The sequence below is a fragment of the Balearica regulorum genome, chromosome 2 (genome assembly GCF_011004875.1).
Source record: "Balearica regulorum gibbericeps isolate bBalReg1 chromosome 2, bBalReg1.pri, whole genome shotgun sequence".
Classification (NCBI taxonomy): domain Eukaryota; kingdom Metazoa; phylum Chordata; class Aves; order Gruiformes; family Gruidae; genus Balearica; species Balearica regulorum.
Genome location: NC_046185.1, coordinates 109,141,866 through 109,164,144, shown reverse-complemented (window position 1 = coordinate 109,164,144; position 22,279 = coordinate 109,141,866). Strand labels below are relative to the sequence as shown.

The window sequence follows — 22,279 nt, the reverse complement described above, 5'->3', positions numbered from 1 at the left end:
GACCATGGTGAGGCAGGCTGTCCCCCTGCAGCCCATGGAGGAAGGATGAGGGGGTGTAGAGATTCCACCTGCAGCCTGTGGAGGACCCCACGCCCAGAGCAGGTGGAGACACCTGAAGGAGGCTGTGGCCCCATGGGAAGCCCATGCTGGAGCAAGCTCCTGGCAGGACCTGTGGACCCATGGAGAGAAGAGCCCACGCCAGAGCAGGTTTGCTGACAGGACTTGTGACCCCGTGGGGGACCCACGCTGGAGCAGTCTGCTCCTGAAGGTCTGCACCCCGTGGGAGAGACCAAGGCTGGAGCAGTTCATGAAGGACTGTCTCCCACGAGAGGGACCCCCACGCTGGAGCAGGGGAACGATGAGAGGAGTCCTCCCCATGAGAAGGAAGGAGTGGCAGAAACAACATGTGATGAACTGACTGTAACCCCCATTCCCCGTCCCCCTGTGCTGCTGAGGGGGGGTGGAGGTTGAAGCCAGGAGTGAAGCTGAGCCCAGGAAGATGGGAGGGGTGGGGGGAGGTGTTTTAAGATTTGATTTTATTTCTCATTGCTCTACTCTGTTTTGCTTGGTAATAAATCAGATGAATTCCCTCTCTCAGTTCAGTCTGTTTTGCTCATGATGATAATTAGTGACTGATCTCTCCCTGTCCTTATCTCGACCCACAAGCTTTTCATTGTGCTTTTTCTCCCCCGTCTACTGAACAAGGGGAGTGATAGAGCGGCTCTGGTGGGCACCTGGCCCCCAGCCAGGGTCAACCCACCACAGCTGTCAGTACAACTGTTTCTCCTCTGAGGAAAGCATATGAGAATTGCACTACTTACATTGACAATTATTAATTATTTTCTTTTAATGCAATACAGCCCAAGACCCCAGTGAGGATCAGTAATGACCTATTATTATATTTGGTCTTTCATGACCACAAGGAAAGTCAGTACTTCCTCTAAATGGTTATGATACTAAATTATCTGATTTCCATTTGTCTGCTTTTTCACAGTGTGCATACATAGTACGATACAATGACATACAGAAACTGTCAAACTAAGGCCAATGGTAACAGCTAACTATTAGAAGTAATAGCCATTTTAGGATGAGTTTCTGCCAAAGACTGATCTCCCCGTGACTGAATTCCCACATATGATAATCCTCAATATCTTGCTCCTGCTGTTCCACTTTCTCACAAGCCCCACATTTTTCTCTCTTCACCTCTTCCACTTTTCACCTATCCTCTAATTAAATCATACTGTATCTTCTTCATTTTTCTCATTTTCTTTTGTTGTTTTCTGTTATAAAATGGAGATGGAAATATTGGGGGTTTTGAATTCTCTTCGTAGGAGAGTTTACAAAGATGTCTCAGATTAACAATTGTGTCTGTATAGTTTCAACTCCCTTTTCATAGATTTTGTGACTTCCCTCATTACTCGATTCTGACTACAACAGCTCAGTTGCTCAATTTTCTTTTTCAATTTTTTGGCAAATCTATTCTTGTAAGTAGAGGGGGCATAAGAAAGAGTTGTCTGTTGTCAACCATCTCTGACTTCCTGTCATTCTGCACACCCAGAATGAAAAGTCTCGAATCATTTTTCTGAGAACACCATAAATTCCCTTTATATGAAGGTCAGATGACAAATCTCCACCAAAACAACTGTGTATAAGGCCTTTTATAAAACTTAGATCTTAACAGTCTTTGTGCAGATGTTACCATACACATTTCTGCACTAAGGTTGAGTTGGTAGGCTAAAAATCCAAACCCATGATTTTCTTCATTGTACAACTAACCCAAAGACATAACTAGAGAGATAATGATCAGCATATCCATTTCTCCCTACAAACTTGAACTATTTCATTCACACATCATTACACATATCACCCACAAATAAACGCTCTATACAAAAATCTCTTAGTTAAATGACTGAATCAGCATAAATATTTTAAGTAGTAAAATACCAGAGTAAGCAGAGGCATTCAAAAACCACGGAACTTATTTAACAACTGAAGCTGAACTATGACAATGAAAGCAAGACCAAAATCATGTTTTGCCTACATTTTGATTCCTCATAAAATATACGTCATAATGTTTTGCAGATGGCAAGAGCAAAACTAACACAGAGCCAGGGAAGAAACAGACCCTGAATTTACAAATACTGCAGCTTGTTTAGACCACTTAAAAGATGCAGAAAGTGAACCAACTCATAATCCACCAGAAAACTGTTGAATTTGTCTAAGAAACAAAGCCAGTTGCCAAGCAGAGGAGGAAATGTTTCCAGATGCCATTCTTTTTCCTCCTTACTGAGGTGGGTTTTTTTATTTTCTGGTCTATTGTTTTGCTACATCCTCTGATAGGGAAAAATGTATCAACAAGTAAACAGCACGTCATTTAGCAAATATTAGCAGAAAATATTAAATTAAAATCTGAAGCATGCATTAGGAGTGTGCAGTAACTCTCAATGCCTTTACCTACTTCAGTTTTTTCATCATCTCTATAACTATAATGCTCTTCTGTGGCAACAGGGAAGATACCCGATTCTACAAAAGGTTGTTAGAAATACCTGATTTAGTCAGCAATAGCTGGTTTAAGTCACACTCTGCAGTCTTTGAAAGGGTCCCTACATCAACTCCACATTACAACAAGCTATGTGTGTTTATAGATATATGTACACACACCCATGCGTACATGTAAATATACATACAAAGAGGTAACCAACTCAAGCTGAAGCATGGGAAATTCCAATTAGATATAAGGAAAATTTCTTCATCACGACAGCTGTCAAACACTGGCACAGTTTGCCCAGAGGGATTCTGGGAAGTCCATCCTTGGAGGTGTTCAGGATTCAAATGGATGCAGCCCTCCGCCACCCAGTCTGATTCCATCGGCTCTGAGCAGCAGGTCAGACTAGATGATGCCTGGAGGCCACTTTCAGACTGAATTACTCTGTGATCTGATTGAGCACATGTATGTATAGATGAGTATAGTGCAAAACCTAACCATCCTCAAAGACAGTCTGAACTGATCTGTCTTTAGCAAAAGTATTTAATAAACTTAACCTTCTGCTGCCCAGCTTAGTTTCTTCAATGATCTCCTCAATTCTTTACCTTAGAGTTAAGCAAGTCAGTATTTATCTTTATTCCAAACATCTTTTTGCTTTTCTCCAGCCTTCAGAACAGAAGATGATGGTATTTCCTGTTTATCCTTTGGGTGCGTTCTGCTTCACAATCTTCACATATGGTAATTTAACAGTTAACAAAATTATATTAATAAAGCTAAAACTGGTATTTCTGAGCTTTCTGTTCACTTTTGCTATCATCTATGTGCTATCTTGATTTACACCAGTTGATGTTATCTATTTTGTTGGCTTTTTTCATGATCCTTAAAGGAACTCACAGTTTCTCTGCTTTTAATGTCAGTGATTAAAAATTTCTTGTTCTGGGCTTATTTACTGAATAAAATGGCAGCAGGAGAGAATGTCAGTTTTAAAAGTACTATTGGTAAGTGTGCTGTGCGAATTAGGAGTTTGGATTTGATTCCTGGGTCTTATGAAATCCTTTAAACATTTCTGATACAATGTTCTTTCAGGAACAATGAATAAATATCTTAAATTTGACATAAGATACTTAAATTCATACTCCTTTGCAAAATGTTTTAACTCAACAGTCAAACTGTTGACTGTTAAATGTTATTATGACATTTTATGTCATACCCAGCAAGTAACTGGCTTTAGACATGAGATTACTTGTTTAGTGATAGCATTTAAATATTTCTGTTTCATAGAAATAATAACTGCAAATTCATTTATGCTTTTCCAGTGACAACAGAAAACATTTGCATGATAGATATAGGTTTTTACATTTGCTGTATTTTTTCTTCATCACATTTTCTAACACTGTCAGCAGATTTTATCTTATTGTCTTTATATTTGCCTACTTGCTTGGAAATTGGATTTTTCTTCATTTTCATTTGGTTCTACTTTCTTTTTAACAATTTATAGAAATAAATATATATATACACTCAGGTACTTTAATAAAGGCAACTGTATAATGTAAAGGAATATACATTATTAGCTGTCCTGAGATATTGGTTTAGATTTCTTTCCAGTAAAACACTACTTCTTATTCTTCAGCAAAATATGAAAAAGCCATATGAATCCCATCAGCAAGCTTGCTCATATAGACACACTTTTAATGTAAAGAATCCATGTAGCATTTTAATGCCAATTTAAAGACTGTTGAAAACAACATGAGATAAAAATGCAACAAATTACCTTGGACCTGATTTACAAAGTCTCCATTGCATACTCAGATAGCTTTTATAAACTTTGAGGGATCTCCAGGGATCCTCTTTCCTACATTTACTTATTTTCATCACTATAGTATTCTGCATATGAACAGGAGGCAGAGGAAAGAAAAATAGCTGGAGAATTGGGGTGGGGAGGAGGGTGCAGCTGGGACAAAATGTCTAACCATGATTAATTACAGATAAGTGGTAATTTGGAAAGCTTGGGGCATTCAATGATTATGCAACACACATGAACACCCGCCCAAAAAAAAACCCCAAACAAACCAAAACAAAACAGGAGGGAGACATGAATAGTAACTAAGATAAAACCCCACCTGGTCCATGATATTAAAACAATTTATAGAATTTAAACTTCTTTTACAAGTCTAACTACAGAAAAAGAAGTAAAAGCAGTTTCTCCCTTTTCTCTTGGTGTTAGAAACATTGCCTTTATTGCTCAATTTGCAGACTTTATGAGAGGTTACTGGATTGCTTTGAGTGTTTATCATAGACAGGGCAAGCAACCTTCCTCTTTAAAGTAAAATAATGCACTATGCATACAACAACAGTTCCCAGGCAAACAGCAATATTGCAGGGCACTCTTGCCTTTTTTTTTTTTTTAATTTTTCTTTATCAGGTCTTTTGCAGTGCTAAGAATCTGCTGGGCAAAATAAGAAAAGGACAAAGAACAATTCTTCCTCTAAATGCTGAAGTTTTGCAACTACCCGAGTGATGAACTGACATGGTATTTTGATTAGTGGCTCTGAAGAAAATACCCCCAAGTCTGGGACCTGATACAAAAAAATGTATCTTAACGGTTTCTGGTATCTCTCTTCCCCGCCTCCAACCCTCCCTTCCCTCTTTCCTTCCACTCCCTCCCCCCCATCCCCCCACCCCCGATTATTTCCTCTCTCCTCCTTATACATATATATATATACACACACACACTAGTACACCAAAGAACAAACAGTGAAAACAGATATATCTTTTGTTTACACCATAGGCTTAATACCTGCAGCCTGATGGACTCTCTTGTGATTGTTTCAGCTAAAATATGACTGCTAATAGTAATAACAGCCAAGCATGCACTGCAGTCTTCATCTACACTAAAACGCAGGTTCTCACAGATTTCAGTTATCTTCTACAGAGGATTGCACTGATTCAGAAAAAAAAAGTCAGAGGAGTCCTACAATTTAAGAAGAAAAGCAAAGCACTCTCTTCAAGTGCTAAGCAGTGTCAGGTGCTGAGTGAAATACATTGGGCTGGTCAGCACTGGGGCGATTTCATCTTCATAGCACCACACTGAGGGCACAGTCATTAGTCTTTAAGTTAGCAGACAAATAAAAGGAGGAGGAAGAGGAGGAGGAGAAAATAATTGACAGCTGGAAGTTCTGCAGCGCACAGTGCTCAGCTTACTCCGCCCTCACCTGCAAGCTGTGACAGTAAGGTCATTTACTTTAAAGTTACGACCATAAGCTTTTCATTCAGACTAAAAATACTGTATGCTTCTACGCAAGACATAGTAGACATTTTTGTTCTTGGTCACTTGATTTGTCACTCACAGTAATAATGAAGCTTAATAACCAAAAGAATACAAATATGCTGGGAATTATATTTTAAATCATCTGTATGGTAGAAAAAAAATCATATATCTGCATTTTCATCCTGTTAATTCATAAGCCTCTCACAAATTTCTTAGAATACTCTGAAAACAATGGGATGTTTCTAAAAATAGCAAGAATATCCCAGAGAGTAATAATTACAAACACCCAATTCCGAGACTTTTTTCAGGCTGCTGTTGAGTGATTCTGTAACTTAAAAAGATCTGGTCAGCTGAACACAGGAAAACCTGAACAGCAACACTCAGAAGTGAGGTCGGCAGCAGGACGAACACTCACTTTTTGTCTCACAGCTATTTATGGAGCAAATTAATAAACGATAACATCTTGTCATCACTCTCCCCTTTCAGTTCATTCATTTGTGCTAGCACTGAATGATGAATGAACCTAAAGTCAAATGGGAATCATCTTCATCCTTCACAGGTTGCTAAGGCTCAACCATTTTTACATATGCAGCAAGGTAAAAGACTCTGCTCAAATGCAGAAGTACAGATTCCTGTTTCCTCATCCTCAGCTATACTAGTTTTGTATTGCTTGTGGGATGAAAAATCATAGTAACTGTAAAATAAGCACACAGGACTGAATATATAACACCAAGTAAGAAGGTGCCATTTTAACCAAGATAAGGCAGACTGCCAAACAGTTATTTCATGTCACATCAATGTCCACATTTTCCTGTGTTTTCAGTTTTGGAGAAGGCTAAGACTTGGCTCCTCAGCTGTTTGGTCACTGCCGTGAGCCACAAGCATTAATGGAAACACTTTCTTTAACGTCAATGAGTGGAATGACAGCTAAGCGTCAAGTGGTATCAGTTTGTTACAAACAAGGCTGCAATCCAGTCCCAAAGGTGAATAATACAGGAGGGAACAGAGAGAAAACAGGAGTAATGTTTGCATGTTTCACGATTCACTGAATCCCCAAACTCCTAATGCCCTCAACCTGTATTAGTTCAGGCTGCAAATCTGTCAGGTCCTATGAACTGCAGACATACGGCTGTTGTCAGTACTTGCATGGAACATCTCTAAAGGAGAAAGAGCAATCTAGGTGATCCTGGGTTTGCCTGGATCCTGGACTAGAGCTGCCAGCTGTGGGCTGTGTGTTAGCAACACAACACAAACATTAGGGATAACTCCAGGGCAGCAGGTACTGTCCTTCAAAGCCTACATAAAACCCGTAGCCTGAACACTTATTGTGCAAGAGACGCTATGCCCATCATCTGCCCTCCAATTAATTTTTACATCACTTACATTAGTCTTATGTAAGTATTTATGGTAGTATGGACACTGGGGAAAAAACCAGCCCTGTTGTGTTTGTAAATAACCTTCTCTAATAGAGCCCTGGTCTGCGGCACAAGTAAAGGAGAATTTGAAAGGTGCCACTAGCACACTTGCAGCATGGACAAGTGCTGGATGGAGTTCATTTCTCCACTTTATAATTTCCATCTCCAAAACTCTTAATCTGTTGTTATCAGTAACAAAAACATTCAGCCTTTTCTTGTGGGGGAAGCAGAAAAGAGGAATGCATAATGCGCAAACACAAGGCACATCATATAGTTTCTATAAAAGAAAATACAGAACAGGTTATAAAAAAAGAGGACAGAATTCACTTAACGGGAAGATTACACATTTTTTGGCATGCAAACTCTGTTTCAATATTGCACACCAGTTACAGCTGACCAGCACAGCTGAGAAATGCAGAACAGGCAGCAGCCTATTTAATACCCAGCCTTTTAATACCCTTTTCCCTCCTAGAGTAGTTTTAATGGCCAAACTATAACCAGTAGGAATGAACTTCTTGGCTTCTGGCTACCTGCTCTTCTGTTGCTGAAAGTTTTAGCTCAAATCTATCAATCATTCAGAATAAAAGTACTACCCAGCTGTATTAAATCTAGCATTTCCTAAGGTTTGAATGGTTGACTCTCTGTCTTTAGTGTCCCTCTTCATGCAGATTTTTATTCTGTGCCATTACATACTGTCATACTGCTAAATTTTGATTGACCAGAATTATCTTAACGCTAGATGCCAACGTCAATGTACAGAGGAACTCTGAAAGGTAACCTGAAAAACCTGCAAAAGGCTATCTGGATTTGTAAGAGTACAAGAAAAACAACCAAATGAAGTAATGCAAGTTGTCAGCTAAGCTTCCCTGCCTTCACCCAAAGAAGTAGTTTATTTCTTAAGCATAACTAAAAAATAAGTTTTGGTATTTCAACTTTTATATGGTGAACAGACGTAATTACTACACACAATTACAATGCAAACCACAACTACTGATTGTGTTTTCTGGTCTGTCATTTTGAAGATGGCATTTAAGCTCTGCAAAAAATGCTGAATTACAGTTTTCAAAAAGTGGTGTGGTCTAATTCTAAAAAATTAATCATCTTTATCAGATGCCAAGCAAAATGGCAGGACATCACAAATCTTACTGTTTTAATTTTTTTTCTTTTCTGCTTTCATGTAATACAAACCAGTATGTTTTCATGTTAAATACAGGCCTCTGTATTTCAGCAAAAAGTGTTTTGCCAGGTACTGCTTAAACATATGGCTATGTTATATAAATACTTGATTTTTGTATGCAGTCAATCTGTCTGGTTAAATTGGAAATTTTTCATATATATATATATATATATATATGATGTTTATAGTCATGCATGTTCCTCACTGCAACTTTTATAGTCTTTCAAGTTCTTTTAGGTATATTCATATTTGATCCTTTTTATTTCTTCAAGATTTCTCTACATAATGCCACAAATACTAAGTAAATTCAATCAAAATATAATCAAGTAGAGCCAATGATAAGTTCTCAGTTTGGGTTTTGGTTTTGGTTTTTTTTCACAGAGAATGTATAACCCAATCACTTCTGATCACATAACACCTCTGTGGAAACTCCAGTTGCTGCCTAGGTGGGAAAGTAATGGTACAAAAATACCCAAAGACATTGTTAGCAGCTTCTAATGAAGGACAGGAGGAGCCAGTGTCATGCAACTTGCCAGTTCTCTCTGCATCAGCAGCTCTGTTACTGAGAGTGCACAAGGTTAAAGGGCAGATGGATTTTCAAAAGTGCCTTAGGGAGTCAGGAACTGAAATACCAGTTAGTTCAATGGGAATTAGTACGTACTATACTTAAGTCTTGATGACTACCAATAGCTCCAGGAGCCTTTAATATCCTGTTAAATCTGGCTACAAATGACCTACCTGTCATTGCCACAGACACAGGCTGGCATTTCAACATCCACCCATATTCCTGACACTCAAAGAACTCATGTCAATCTAAGCCCTGTTTAATTCTCTTTCCCATGACCTGAAACTTTCTTCTGAAACCCCCATTGTAGGAGAAGAGTTGTGAAGAGAAGAGCCAATGTATCCTGCAGAGCGTTCTGGCAAAGACCTCGCAAAACCAGAGTAATTTTGCAGGCTCTGAAGAAAGAAACTTTAATTTCCAAACTGTGACAGAAGATAAACAAGAAAATGAGGCTCCCTCTTTCTACTTTCATTGCTCATTTCCTCCATTTGTCCAAATCACTGTTACCTTCAAATTCTCCTTAATCCCTTTTGATCATCTTTAGGGCCACCAAATAGTTCTTCAAAGATCAGCAGTCACATCAATAGTCGGCAGTGAAGTCTGTGCCCTATGTTGTAACCTGAAGTATATCCTCATCAGGAAGTGTTAACATCCACACACAGCATCATATTACATCTTCTCACATATTGTGGCTGCTACTTAAGAAAAAATAAGGAACCTGTGGTGTAGAAGCTTTGGCCAATCTGGGTGTTTAACTGACTTTAGGGTCAAAGGAGTGTAAGAACAAAAATTTCTTTGCAGATCTTTACATTTGCTACTTAGTTGGTACAGTTTGGCTATCTGTACAATGTCAGCCATTTTTTAAAGAACTGCATAAATGGTAATAATAACAATAATGTTTTTATTCAAATAAGATAATTTTTTTCAAAAAGCCTTAAATTTTACCTAAAGTTATTCATTTGAAGATTTTGTTTAACAGCAACTCAGAGAATTTCTTGCTACTAACAACAGCAACCTCAGTAGAGTTTATTCTCTCAAGATTGAGGCAATTTGATTTTGAATGTCAACCACACACTCTTTAATAAATGATCTTTGCTAGCAAGCAAAACTAACCTTTTTTTAATAATCTGATTCACTTACCTCTGAATTAATTTCATTTTGGATAAAAATCATGGATAATTTGGGACTAAGGTTTATTTTGGTAGGATTGCTCTGAGTGATGCTCTTCCCACCTGTGTTTTTGTTTCTTTATCATGGCAGAAATGATTACTTACTATTTACATTGCAGCAACAACATGGGCTTTTCTTAAGAATAAGGTTCTATTTTAGATGATGTGTGCAAATACACATAAATTTGAATTCTGTATCTTATATTCCCTGCCACTATCTACCGTTTGGCTTATCTACCTTCTGGGCCTGATAACCAACACATCAGGCATGTGCTAACTAGCTCTGCAACTTACAGAATGCTCTTTTCTATTTTATTCAGACAGACAAGGTGTAAAGTTGCTCTTAAAGTTGCTGTTAACGTTGCTCTTAACGCTGCTTTTAAAAAGCATTAATAGAAAAGCCATCCAGATTTAAGGTATACCAAGTCTATGGTGTAAGCTAGTCCCTGGGAAAAATTGCATTGTAACTGAGTCCATAATTAACACAGCTGGTCCTGTACTTATACAAAATTACTCATATACTTGGTAAAAAAAATCAAATCAAACACAAAATTTCAGAAGAACAAATATTTCAGGCTGCTTAAAGAGCTTTAATTTGTCCCCTGTACCTATCACCATGATATAGTCCTTGACTGGTCACTGATTATTATTTTTTCCAGACGGCTCCAGCAGCATTATTCAGTACAGGAGGCAGACAATACTCATTTAGTAAAACACTGCACTGCTCAATATCCTAATTTACTCTCATGCTTCAATATATGGACACCATTTTATATTTAATGCATATTTCAACTCTTTCTATAAAGACTGCATTTCCTCATTGGATTTTCTATCGTGTTCATTACTACAGTAGATGATTGCTTCATAAATCTACCTATCTTTGCAATACCTCTGTGAGGTGAGTATCTGGCAACATCTCCGTTCTACAGATTGGACGTTAAGGCTGAAAGATGTTAAGGTAAAAAGCACACACATTTTTAGTGCTCAATCTGAGATGCCTACAGGCATTTTGTTTTGTTTTGTTTTGTTTTGGAGGACAGCATTAGGTACATTCAGAGAGACTGATCATTTGTTCCAGCTGCAGCTGTGAATGTTCAGTATTTCTACAGACTGGACTTCTGGGTTTTCAGTTAGGTACCCAGAAAATTGGGATCAAACTAATGACTGATCTGTGAAGGAATGGCTTATGAAATTTGGCAAGCATCATGCAGGAATGTAGTTCTAGAGGCAGAGTTAGAATCCAGTTCTCCAGGGGAGCATTCCACTGCCTTTGCTACGAGATCATTCATCAAACTGCAATTCCTTTCTTCATTTCTAACACAATTTCTAACTTCTACAATAAAATTTGCAGACAATATTCTACCTACACTACATCATTCTGATTCAGCCTGACTCACTCTTTGGTGGCTCCCCAATCTCCTCTAAAGAGAGCACCCTGCACTTCAAAATCTGAATCTCTGCACTGAATCCCTCTCTTCTTCTTCACCTTTCATTTCCACTCAGTAGACTTCTCCCATTTTACTTCTTTACCTTTTCTAATACAGTTGTTGCTCTAGCTACTGCCTTTTCCCCACTGTGTCTCCCCATTCCCCCTCCCCCCAAAAATAAAAATTAGATATAAACTTTTTACACATTGTCTGGGCAGGAGCAGAAAATCATTGTGAGCATACCATGATCAAATGCAGTGCTCCCAGCTATGGCCAAGATATACAATTACTGCTAAAGTCCCACCTGGCCTCTCAGCCTCAGTTTGGCACTTACTCAGCCCTTCTGTTTGAGAGGACTGTAAGCTCTTCTAAAATTAAGTTGTGCTGATGAGCTAGGGTGACAGCTGTGGCAAGCCACTTTGTCATTCTCTGAGTTGACACCTGCCTGCTCTTCATAAGCTGCAAAGATGCCTGTACTAATAGTAATTCCCACACTGTGCCAGAATACCCATGTAACTCTATGTCATGATGCCCGGATTTTAGCTCTGGAGTTATCTCAGTCAGTCCTTGCTTGGGGATCCTTGCATCGTGCTCTCCTCTGTAGCAAAGCAATGCTCCCAATATTCCTAAGCTAACACTTTTTTAACTCTATGGATGAGAAGATATACTATAGTTTATGTAACAGCTATACACTATAGTTTATGTAACAGCTGGCATATGTAAAGTCATATATGCAAAAGCAAAGTTTGAATTGATGTGATGGATGCCCCAGTACAAGAAGGACATTGAGCTGTTGGAGCGAGTCCAGAGGAGGGCCACGAAGCTGATCAGAGTGATGGAGCCCCTCTCCTACGAGGACAGGCTGAGAGAGTTGGGGTTGCTCAGCCTGGAGAAGAGAGGGCTCCGGGGAAACCTAATTGGGGCTTACCAGTACCTGAAGGGAGCCTACAGGAAAGATGGTGAGGGACTGTTTATCAGGGAGTGTAGTGACAGGGCAAGGGGTAATGGGTTTAAGCTAAGAGAGGGTAGATTTAGGTTAGATGTTAGAAAGAAATTCTTCCCTGTGAGGGTGGTGAGGCACTGGAACAGGTTGCCCAGAGAGGTTGTTGATGCCCCCTCCCTGGAAGTGTTTAAGACCAGGTTGGATGGGGCTTTGGGCAACGTGGTCTAGTGGAGGGTGTCCCTGCCCATGGCAGGGGGGTTGGAACTAGATAATCTTTGAAGTCCCTTCCAACCCAAACCATTCTATGATTCTATGATGCATGCTTTCACAGCAACTGGATGCCTCTCTGAGCCTCTCAATGGCCTCTGCCCTTTCCAGGCTCCCAGTGCTACCGCTGGCTGACTCTATCTGGTAATGACAATTCTCTAAAAGTGCTATTGCAGATACTGTCATCCAAACCAGGAGCTGTTTTGCTGTCACCAGAGTTGAGCATGGATGCGCTGGAGGTCCTAGTTAACATTCTGCCCCTGATAACTGACGTCAGTGAGGTCTCCTCACCTCTGGAGCTCACTTGCTTTTTAGGTACCAATCAACTTGGCTGGAGAAAATTCCTAACTTGGACTCCTCAGAATAATTCCAAACCTAAAAAGGTATGACTTTGGAATGGGCTAGATTCTGCCAAAACTGAACTACAAAAATGAATCTTGAACAAAATGTCCTTAAAGACTATAATGAGGCTTTCATTTCCTCTTGTGATTTACACACACCACAGATTAAAATATAATATTCAGTTGTATAACTTTTTTTCATAAACTGTCCTACTGTAATATACAGTAGTTTTCCTGAAAAAAACTCTGGTATATATCCAGAAAAATACTATACAAATGTCTTCTTGTTTGAAGTTCTGAGTAAACAGTTGTATATCTATTATGATCATAATCTCACTTTAGATTTAAAAAAAATCCAACAATTGTATTTATATATTAGTACATTCCATATAATCTCGGTGTATATAGGGGGCGTAGAGGTTACAGAAAAAGATTATTGAGTGAACGCTGCTTATTAAATTATCATCTGTAACTCTTAGAGAAGGCACAAGAAGAGATCAGAAGTCAATGCTATTCCCCCATGCACTTCCCTCGGCATCAAAGAAAACAGTCAACATATGGCACAGAGACTATTATTCATGGATACGCATCCAGTGCCTCAAGCAATGAAAACCGTAAGTGCTCCTAATTCTGCCATTATCGTAATTATTATTACAATATCTTCCTTTTATCGTTACCATTTTGTCACAGAACCAAACCTACCTCCCTCCTGCCACACTGCTCTAGTGCCTATGTTTGAGTCACTCTCTGTATAATTCCTCTGTCTCCAATATTGACTTCTCTATCTGTGTGGTCTGTAGTTCACCCCATATCACAGCAAACAGCATACTATCCTAACAGTGTCAAAGCTTAGGGTGGCAACATCTGTGGTAATGTTTGTTTCCCACATCCTAATCTATTGTTTTTGCAGGGCCTGGAAGATTTCCTTTATTACTCTAATTTTGTACTTTTCATACTTCATTCTTGCAGATGACACCAAACTGGGAGGAGTGGCTGAGAGGGTTGTGCTGCCATCCAAAGGGACCTTGACAATCTGGAGAAATGGGCTTACAGCAATATCACGAAGTTCCACAGGGAAAAGTGTAAAGCCTTGCACTTGGGGAAAAACAACCCCATGTACCAGCACATGCTGGTGGCCACCCAGCTGGGAAGCAACTTGGCAGAAAAGGCCCTGGTGGTCCTCGTGGATTCCAAATTGCACATGAGACAACAATGTGCCCTTGCGGCCAAGAAGGCCTGGGCTGCCTTAGGCAAAGTATTGTCAGAAGGTTGAGGGAGGTGATCCTTCCCCTTTACTCAGCACTGGTGAGGCCACACTGTGAGTGCTGTGTCCAGTTCTGGGCTCCCCAGTACAAGAGAGACATGGAATTACTGGAGAGAGTCCAATGAAGAGCCACTAAGATGATGAAGGGACTGGAGCAAGTCTCCTATGAAGAGAAGCTGAGATAGCTGGAGAAGGAGAAGGCTGTTCAGCCTGGAGAAGAGAAGGTTCAGAGGCATCTCATCAATGTATATAAATACCTGCAGGGAGGGTGCAAAGAGGACAGAGCCAGACTCCTGTCAGTGGTGCCCAGTGACAGGACCAGAGGCAATGAGCACCAACTGAAACACAGGAGGTTCCCTCTGAACATCAGGAAACTCTGTTTCCCTGTGAGGGTGACTGACAACTGGCACAGGTTGCCCAGGGAAGCTGCAGAGTCTCCATCCTTGGAGATATTCAAAAGCTGTCTAGACATGGTCCTGGGCAACTGTCTCTAGGTGACCCTGCTTGAGCAGGAGGGTTGGACTAGATGAACTCTGAGGTCCCTTGCAAACTCAACCAGTCTGTGACTCTCCCATCTATTCGTAGGTTCTGTGATTCTCCATACTCTTTTTTTTTTTTTTTTTTTTAAATCCCTGACATACCATTAGAGTTCTGTAGCTCTATATTAATTAACAGCTGTATGAATTTCTCAATTAACACAAAATGGTTTATAAGCCAGTATTGATTCAATTACCAACAGGTTGCTACTAATGGAAAAGTGTTCATAAAAGTATGGTTCCAGTTGGTCACTGAACATTGCATACCATGTAAAATATGATGCTCCCTGTCATGACAAAAGAGACACAAATGGTTAAAGCTTACAAACGAAGTGTTCTAAGAGCACAGAGAGGGTCTCACACAAAATGATGATGATCTTTACGCAGTAGGTTCATTGTTAGAGTGTTTATGGGGAATATTAAAGATGTAGGTTTAATTCTCTTTCCTGCCTGAAGGGATTTAAACCCACATCAATTACCTCACAGCAGACTGCCCCTGTTACCAGGCTGTAAAATACTCTGGGGTAGGACTTCCTCAGTCCCTCTGTTAAAATTGTTCCACCTGGGATGAATCAATAACTATTTATTAGAGAAGAAACTAGAAACAATTCTCACTGTGTCATCCCAAATGGGCTATAGGTTTGTACTCTCAACCAACAGACCCATGAATAATTATCTCATGCAAAGTGCAGTAGCTTCCTCTGAAATACAGAGCTTCATTTCATAATACTCTTTAAGCTTAGTTCTTAACACATTTTTCTCATGAAAGATGGATGATGAGGGTTGGAGTCACTAGATGAGTATTTTCAACTCATGTCTCTCACATTCTACAGGCAAATGCATCAATAGTACTCCGAAAGGGAGAGATTCTGGGGGAAAAATGAAGTTGCAGAGATAAAATTAAATATTGTATTGTAATATGATGGAGGCAAAGTTGCATGGGCAGCCAAAATGCCAGCCTTTCCTACTAGGACTTGACTTTACAATTTTAGCATTCTTTTCTACAGCTCAGTTGACTTGAAAACATACATATACTCCTTATATTTGACAGTCACAGATACTGTGAATAAAATGGAAATGAAGAGACGGGTAGATACTTTGCAGGAGGGATCACAAATGTAGCATTTTTGCCTTTGTTCTTTGGTAAAAAAGGAAACATATAAACAAAAGACATTCAAAATCTTGGCAGTGTTGTAAAAGTGAAGACATTCTGGTCATTCTCACCCTGCCTTCTTGTTAACCACTCACCATTGCTTATAATCAGCATCACAGTTGCAGTAGTACTTGGGATCAGTACAGTTGCGTTCGATGCCGCAAGCACATTTTTGAATGCCAGGTCCAGATCCGCCCCAGTAGTAGTGCTTCTCGTTGGCTTTTCCAACCCACCAGGTGTATGGATTCCCTTCTGCAAGGAATGAAAATGCAAGGTTATGATGCATCAAAGAGGTAGAGCTCCGTAATGTATTAACGAGGCTCAGATGTTTAATATGCAGATGCTAGCAACACATAACTGGACAGCCATCCTGCATTTCTGGCAAAGAAATCCATTCATTATTATTGAGCAACTCAAAGGACCTTGCCAGGTAAACAAAACACATTTTCTTTTCTGTATTCACGCAATTTATAATGATTGAAATTAATTAAATATTTTTTTTATCTTCTATGCTCTTTGTTTAGCTTTTTAATTGTTCTCAGTTTATACAATAAAAATACGTGGGCAGGTTCCATAATTATTTTCAATTACTTTCAAATTCATATAGTAGGGTATCAGATGGATTATTCAATATTTTACCACAAATGCTGCACAGAACGATGCATTCATTTTCTCTTTTTTTTAAATTTTTTTTAAATAACAGCTTTTAATTGGAAATTAATCTGTCTTCACTGAAAAACAAACATGTTCATCATGCTCTCTCCATCTGGTCCAAAGCAAAGCATAAAGGGATATTATCAAACTCTAAAATAATCTTAACATTTTAAAAAAATGTATAAATTATTTTTATTTAATACTTGAGCAAAGGTGATCTGAACTTTGATATAATCATATTTCTTGGCATTGGGCTTGTACGTTAGTATTTTCATATACTGCTCTAAGTTTATTTCTAATGCTTTTGGACTAACTCAGCCTGTTACGTGTAAATAAATAAATAAACCCCCTCTAATTTCTAATTTAAAAAAACGCCCTTACTCAAAACTTTCTTTTTATTCCTCTAGTTCAGCAAGACACTTAAATATGAACTTAACTTCAAATCCATGCGAGTAACTCAATCCATCTCAATGTACTTATCTCGGTGATTTTTCACATTTAGAAAACATGATTGAACTCAGCCTACAAATGTGGTTCTTTAGAATGTCTTTTTCCCTCATCTAATCTGCTGCTGGTATTTTCTCATTAAATGAAATGAAGCTATTTGCATGGAATTCATGTATTAATAAATTTTACAAGTAAAATCCTACATAATAGATATTCTACTTTTCATAATTTTCTGTTTGTGCATCTCACATGTATCTCCAAAAAACTACATCCATAATCCTAAAAATAGTCATTTCACAATTAGATTTGATCATCTAGACCATAAATCTACTTATATGTTGAAAGTAATTCACATGGAACTATAAAGAAAATTAAATTTCAGAAACACAGAGAGCAACCAAATAGCTGCACACATATTAAAAACCCACCAAAACCTGAAAAAACACAGCTCTCTGAAAACACTTGCTTGGTTCAATGCTTTTGAATTGTTAAACATCATATAAAATAACACTACTGAAAATACAGTAATGTGACAAATTCGTGGTGGCTGAAGGTTTTTATTAGATGTTACTATGCTGCACAGTATGATCATTCAGCTCTGGCGCTAATGCAATGGGTATGGTAATGGTGTGACTTGATTCTAGACTCTAAATTGGTCATTTTAGCTTCTGTGACTTGATTATCATGGAACTAAGTGCAGCGAGTTAGAAGAGTATGTCATGCGAATGCTGCGGCAGCATTTCCAACCTGCAATAGAATCTATCAGATATGAGGGAACGTAGCCCTGGCTTCCAAAAGATTATTTAATAAGCATGTAACGGTAAATGTTATCTTTCCACAGTGAAAGACAGAATCACTTTTATTGATACAGGATACAACTACAGCATTAATGATATTTGAAGCTCCTATTGTGTTTTTTTTTTCCTCTCATCTCTGAAGTTAGTTTTTATGCTGTAGTAGAAATGCTGTAGTTTTGACTGTTAGTCAAAATTCTTTTTGTTTACACCCTTTCTGTCAAGCGAAGGACTGCACAATTCAGTCAGCAAGCACTTCACTGGGAAGCAAAACTACTAATTAAAGCACCAGAAGAAAATAAACTACTTAGAATTATCAAAAAAAAAGGATTAAAAATTCAGAAACAGGTAGAAATGATTAAAGGAGATGAAAGTGATAGCAGAATTACAGACCATAGTGATGTGTGTCACAGATCACTATGACAGACACAAACAAGGCACGTTTTAAATCATTTAAATGACAAATGGCATACAGTTCTAATCCCAGAATGTAGTCTAGCATAGACAGAGTAGACAGAGCCATTTTTCACATCTATTGTTTTCAGTATGCATATGCACTAACTAGGTAACTGGCCCCGGTTGGACACATGCTTCTTCATTCTGAAGAAAAGACCTACCCACAGACTTAGGAACAGAAATGGATTTAGGAAGTTACTAATGCACATGATTAAATTTCCGGAAAGGTCAAGGAGGGAACATATGCTTTTAAGAGGTTTGCATTCAGCACGTACTCAGGCAGCCATCCCCACAACCAGTAATCCCAGCATTGCCCTTCTGGACACCACCAATGGTCTGTAACTGCCCAGCATATTGTGCTAGGGCTTACAATAGAGGGGCCCTTAGGAGACAGCGCTCATTTGCTGGCTACCATGCAGTGAGGCAGGCTTTCCATTAGGACATCACCTCATGCACTGGAATAGGATGAGCCTCACACCAGACCACCCTGCACCACAGTGGTCCATACGAGAGGCTCGGGAGCTCCTTGACAGTCTATGGTTAATAAACGAAAAAGGTGGGCAGATCCTGTTGTGTCCCATCGCTCTGTGCCAGCCCAACGAGAACAGTCCTTTGTGGCCATTCTGCTTCATGTCAGCCAAGAAAAAGAAGAGCAGCATTTTGTCTAGAGTTCATAAGCTCCAAATCAGGAACGCCATGCAGACATATGGCAGACACCACTATGACTGGGCATAACAAATAGTAAAACCCTGCACTGGAGAGACTAAAAGAACAATAGAAAAGAAAGGCTCGAAGGGAGAAGGATGTATCATGCAGGTAAAAAAGTATTTAGAAATAGGATCACTCTTCCCCTCTCACATTTCACCCTGGTTTATAGCTCTATAGTCTCCTTTTGAGGATGTGAATCCTTCTGCTTTAGAGCCCTTTGCTTATTTTTTCTGCTTTGGAAGCTTTTGGAAAGGGCTGAAGTAGTAGTGCACTCCAACATGAAGACTGATCATTAACAGATATAGTTCTAAGAATCAGACTATTTTATCATACCTGATTATTCTGCTAAAATATAAACACTATCAGTCTTATGGCATTAAAAGTCTACAAATTCAGTTTAACGACAAAAAAAACATAGAGGGAAAAAGTTATATAAAAAGTTGTCAAGTGTATTACGATGACAAGTAATACCAGAAGATACTTCTTCTGTTTTTGAAGTTATCTTTACTTACCATAGGAACAAATTTTGTGTCATAGGATAGCTTTTTTGTTGTTGTCATTGATTGACTGTTTGCTTTTTCCCCCAAGCTTTTGTGGCCAAATAGCATCATGAGAAGAAGGAGCAGGACAGATACTCTCTCCCTGCCTTGGGATTTTGGTTAAAATAAAGTTTTGATGCAGAACTGCTCTTTGGGCACAAAACAGCTCTCCTTTGAGGGCTGCTGTAGGAAGTGTTTTTATGTTTACTAAGTTATGACGAGGATGCCTTTCCATTTGCCTTCTGGAAGAGGAGCCACTTGCAAGGTGTTGTGTGCTTATTACTCAGTCACTTAGCAGAAAAGTAATGATGGTATCAGAGTAAGATGTGGATACCAAGAAAATGGACAAAGATACCCTGTTTTTAGGAGGTTCCTTAACCTTACAGACAAAGTTAATAGCTGTGGTGTGAGAACAGCCTTCTAAGGGCAAAATGGCTGATCTTATTGTAATAAGCCATGTGGACATAGGAGTATAGCCAGAACAACAGATTCACACCATATTTTTAGAGATTCAGCTGCCGCTCTCTCTCACACACACACGCGTGCGCCTTTAACGTTTACATGCAATACACTTAACAATGGTTGCAATGGCTTTGCAGTGCTGGATGTTGATTAATATTAATGCAAAATATGATTTCTTATTTAAATCCATGTACAATGTTAGTCCAGATTTGCAGTTACTAAATCAAAGTATGTAAAGAATCTGGTCATAAGTGATTTCTACCAAGAAGTGCTACAGAATATTCAGAAAAATGTAAAGGACTAAGGGAACTTTGTATTCTCACAGATCTTCCAGTGTCATAAAAAAGCGATTCCTTTTTCATCTCACAAATGTATCACTGTGTGAACCATTTCATTTAACATAAAAACATACCAAACCAAAGTTAATGTAGTATGAACAGAACTCTTAACAGTCAATAATATATTTATTTCTAATGTAGCCAAACAGTCTCAAAATGTGTAACTTTTGAAAGCACACTTTATATTCTACTGAGCATTTAATAAAACCAATTGGTTTTATTATTTTTAAATGCAACTGATTAATAAAACTGGTGTTACTTTCAACATTTTAGGGCTGTTATTTCAAAGCTGTTCAGTGCCAGCAACTGAAGCTGCAATACCGAGACAAGTCAGATCAGGGAAGTGAATAAAGTGGACAAATGCTCTGTGGCGCTCTCCATTCACAATACAGCCCTCAGAGGGCTGATGACTGTATTTCTTATTTGTAAACTACCTGGAGAAGCTAAATGCGTCTCTTTAATTCACCACCTCCTCCCTGTAGCAAATTTTCCTCCAGTCTCCTCATTCTTCCTTCATTAAAGGACAGCACTTTCTGCAACGAGGATGTGCAAAGCCTGGCTGACTTCTATGGCTACAGAAGGAAGACTGGAAGTGTGTTGCTTCCGCTGAAGGGGAGGAGGCTGTTCTCCATTCCAGCAATTACCCTTATGCATCTTTTCCAACTTCTGGAAAAAAAAGGAGCAACAGCGGTGACTATCCAAGGCTCTTTCCTTGGTTCTCTGTTCCAGCTCTTTCCCATTCCTAGCACTTTATTTTGGGAAGAATAGCAACAGGAATTAATGCTGGCAGCACTGCTAAGACCATGGCTTGTCTCACCTGGAGTTCTGTGTCAAACTGAGGCCATGGGAGGCAATATTTAGAGAAAAGATCTGAGTGTGGCTACTGTGGTTGATTATCTTTGCACTCCCTCAGCATCAATTCACTGTGTTAAGGATGCTACAGGGCATATTTCTGCCTATTTCTGTTAGTGTCTGTTTATAAAACCACTGCCCATAAATTTGCCTAATTCCTTTTTGAATCTGTACATTATATATCTGCATCTGCAGCCTCTTGTGGTGAATCAAAGCAAGTCACAACTTGCTCTGGATAAGGATTATCCTGTGTTTGCCTGTCAGGAGATTTTCCTGACCTCTGTCGGGTCCTTTAAATTAAATTAAATTAAATTAAATTTCTTAGAGAAAGAAAGGCTAGGAACACTTTCAAACTGAAGTCAATGGCTCAGAACCTCTGAAAAACAAGACTGGTGAAAACTGCTCAGTCGGGACCCTGCCTAACTTTAATGACTACATTTAGCTGATCCCCTGCAAGCAATTAGGTGCTAATTCACTGTACTGGATAGCTTTGAACTGAACTTTGTTTTTAAAAACAGAACCATTCCAGTTATCCATTAATACTACAGATTCCCTACTAAATACTACGGAATGTCAACAACAATGACACTATGTGTATAATTGCCATTATTTTCAGAAAAGACTCTTTTGTTCACTTCACTTCTTTGTTAATGGAACAGATTAAAACAGCACAGGTTGAATTAAATGCCTGTTTTATGTTATTGGCAAAATAGGTCCAAAGGCATCTTTCAAAAATGTACTACAATTTTGGAAGCCTAAATTAATCATAGGTAGAAATGAAAACTATCTCCCAGGGCTAATATATGATCACAAAATGAAAAAGAAAGAAAACTTCAAAAAAATCAATCTGCACATATGGAAAGGCAGGTATAATTCTTCTATTTTTGAACAAAATATATTCTTTACATGCGCATTTTGCATTAAGCTACACTATAACATACAGTACCTTTAGCCTCACACAAGGATAACTTGATAACACGGTTCATTAGAGCCTGTGCAGAAATTCTATCTGATATTGC

General features: G+C 38.8%; 1 protein-coding gene across 2 annotated transcripts in view; it reads right to left on the bottom strand.

The window, feature by feature from the left end:
- The window catches only part of CNTNAP2 (contactin associated protein 2), a 1,224,243-nt gene that overhangs the window by 213,368 nt on the left and 988,596 nt on the right, over nt 1–22,279 (bottom strand). For both annotated transcript variants that reach the window (XM_075745282.1, XM_075745283.1), the window contains exon 14: nt 16,106–16,262. In XM_075745282.1, the coding sequence (XP_075601397.1) occupies nt 16,106–16,262 (157 nt within the window). The remainder of the gene's footprint in view (nt 1–16,105; nt 16,263–22,279) is intronic.